Source organism: Haliotis cracherodii, unplaced genomic scaffold (genome assembly GCF_022045235.1).
Source record: "Haliotis cracherodii isolate W230 unplaced genomic scaffold, xgHalCrac1.p SCAF_6, whole genome shotgun sequence".
NCBI lineage: Eukaryota > Metazoa > Mollusca > Gastropoda > Lepetellida > Haliotidae > Haliotis > Haliotis cracherodii.
Genome location: NW_027266319.1, coordinates 2,019,918 through 2,022,004, shown reverse-complemented (window position 1 = coordinate 2,022,004; position 2,087 = coordinate 2,019,918). Strand labels below are relative to the sequence as shown.

At 45.9% G+C, this 2,087-nt stretch overlaps 1 protein-coding gene across 1 annotated transcript; it reads right to left on the bottom strand.

Moving 5' to 3' along the window:
* Positions 1–426: 426 nt before the first annotated feature.
* Positions 427–1,344, bottom strand: LOC139445857 (uncharacterized). Its single transcript, XM_071227086.1, has one exon. It carries the CDS (start codon positions 1,342–1,344, stop codon positions 427–429), a length of 918 nt encoding a protein of 305 aa, XP_071083187.1.
* Positions 1,345–2,087: the final 743 nt, after the last annotated feature.

Here is a 2,087-nt window from a genome sequence, read left to right as displayed (position 1 = left end):
TGGAGTGACCACAGTCCTTAGGTGTCCAGCATACAGCATGGCTGAGTACCCAAGCTGGCCATATAGACAAAAGGCTTGAGTAGGGAGAAGGCTGGGGCTATTGTATTAGTTCACAGGGTGTGACATTCACAAACAAACCATGCAGTAAGCATGCTTGGTAAGAGTGATGTGACTGATGGTTAAGTGTTTAAAGTAGGCTGAGCAATAAAAAAAGAATGACTACAACTGCATTTAATTATGTACATGAATTATACTTAAAAGGTAAAATACAAGAAATAGTCAAAATATGTAACTGCCACATACTTCCCTCCTATGAAAATGACGTCCGCGTCATTCTGGTTGTTCATCAACGAGAGAAAGTAGTGCTTTGCATATACCACTGCTGATGTGACCAATGACGCCGGTAGCTACTAGCTGTTCTATGCGTCAACTCTTCTGCTGCCATTCTGGATCAGTAGTCCGGCGCATCACATATTTTCCTGACGTCTGCCAGGCAGGCTTCCTAGTTTCGCGTCCAGAGCGTCGTGGGAGTGGTATTGGTCTTTGGACAACTTCGGGGTTTACAGGAGGTGATTCCCCTCCAGATGAGTCTTCTTGCTCTGTATCAATTTCTTCAGGTTCTACTTCTGTGCAGTCTACATCCATGTCGACCTGCACATGGTCGTCACCACCAGAAGCATTACCATTTGCCTCAGTAGACACCTGGTCGTCACCGGTTGTCTGTGAAGTAGATGTATCCTCTTCCACAGTACTCCCACTGATGAAAGTGTGTTCATCAGGAACTGCTGGAATGATCAATGGAGCTTCCTCTACTGACTCACTGTCCTCAGTGTCCTCATGGTCTAGTGATTTTGACAATCCAGTGGTTGGTTCGACTGGAATTGGTCTTTTGGATCTTGGCGCTGGTGTTGGCTTTGGCGTAGTAGATGCCTTGGTGAAAATAGGGATGGATCCTATAGGCAAGAGTTGATTCCGGTGCAGGGTCCTCTTCCTCCCTTCACCAGATTCTCTCTGCACAACAAACACAGGGATATCCTGGTTTGGTTGCGAGAGAACAACATACGTGTCTTCTTCCCAGCGATTTGCTAACTTATGTTTTCCATCAAAGGCAAGAGCCTTTACCAGAACTCTGTCACCTGCTTGGACTATAGCACCTCTCACTTTTAAGTCATAGCCAGTCTTCTGCTTGTCCTTGGCTGTCTTGGATGCTCTAGCTGCAAGGTCATAGGCCTCTTGAAGTTTTTTCCGTAGGGAATCAGAGTATGATGATACTGACTGGTGTCCCTGGCTTGTCTCAATCCCGAACGCTAGATCGATTGGCAGGCGAGGCTCTCGACCAAACATCAAGTAAAATGGTGACTGGTTGGTGGACTCGTGTCTGGTACTGTTATAGGCATGGACTAGTGGAGCAACATAACTCCTCCAGTCTGTCTTCTGGTCTGGCTGGAGAGTTCCTAACATGCTGAGGAGAGTCCTGTTAAAACGCTCCACAATTCCATTGCCCATTGGGTGATAAGGAGTAGTTCTACTTTTCTCCATTTCCAAGATAGTACACAGCTCCTTCATGAGACGGCTCTCAAAATTAGCTCCCTGGTCACTGTGTATACGCTTGGGAATTCCATAGTGTAGAATGAAGTTTCTAAAGAACACTTCAGCTGTTGTCTTTGCAGTCATGTTGCGTGTTGGAATAGCTTGTGCATATCTGGTAAAATGATCTGTAATGACAAGCACACACTGATGACCTCCCATGGAAACTTCCAGTGACAAAAAGTCAAGACAGACTAACTCCAAAGGCTGTGTGGTAGTTATGTTCATCAGAGGAGCACGAGCATTGGTAGGGGACTTCCTGCGCAAGCATCTTCCACATCTTCAGATCCAGTCTTCTACATCATTGTGCATTCCTGGCCAAAAGAAGCGATCACGTAGGAGTGATAGGGTCCGATCTCTACCAAGATGTCCAACATCATCATGTAATCCTCTCAAGGCATCTTCTATGAAAGCAGAAGGCAGTACCAGTTGTTGTTTCTCTTGTCCATCCAGGATGACTTTTCTGTACAAAACTCCACTCCGTAATGTCAGACTGTCAA

Bases quoted from the DNA above. Each gene is read 5' to 3' on its own strand.
- LOC139445857 (XM_071227086.1), bottom strand. From the start codon at position 1,344: ATGTTTGGTCGAGAGCCTCGCCTGCCAATCGATCTAGCGTTCGGGATT.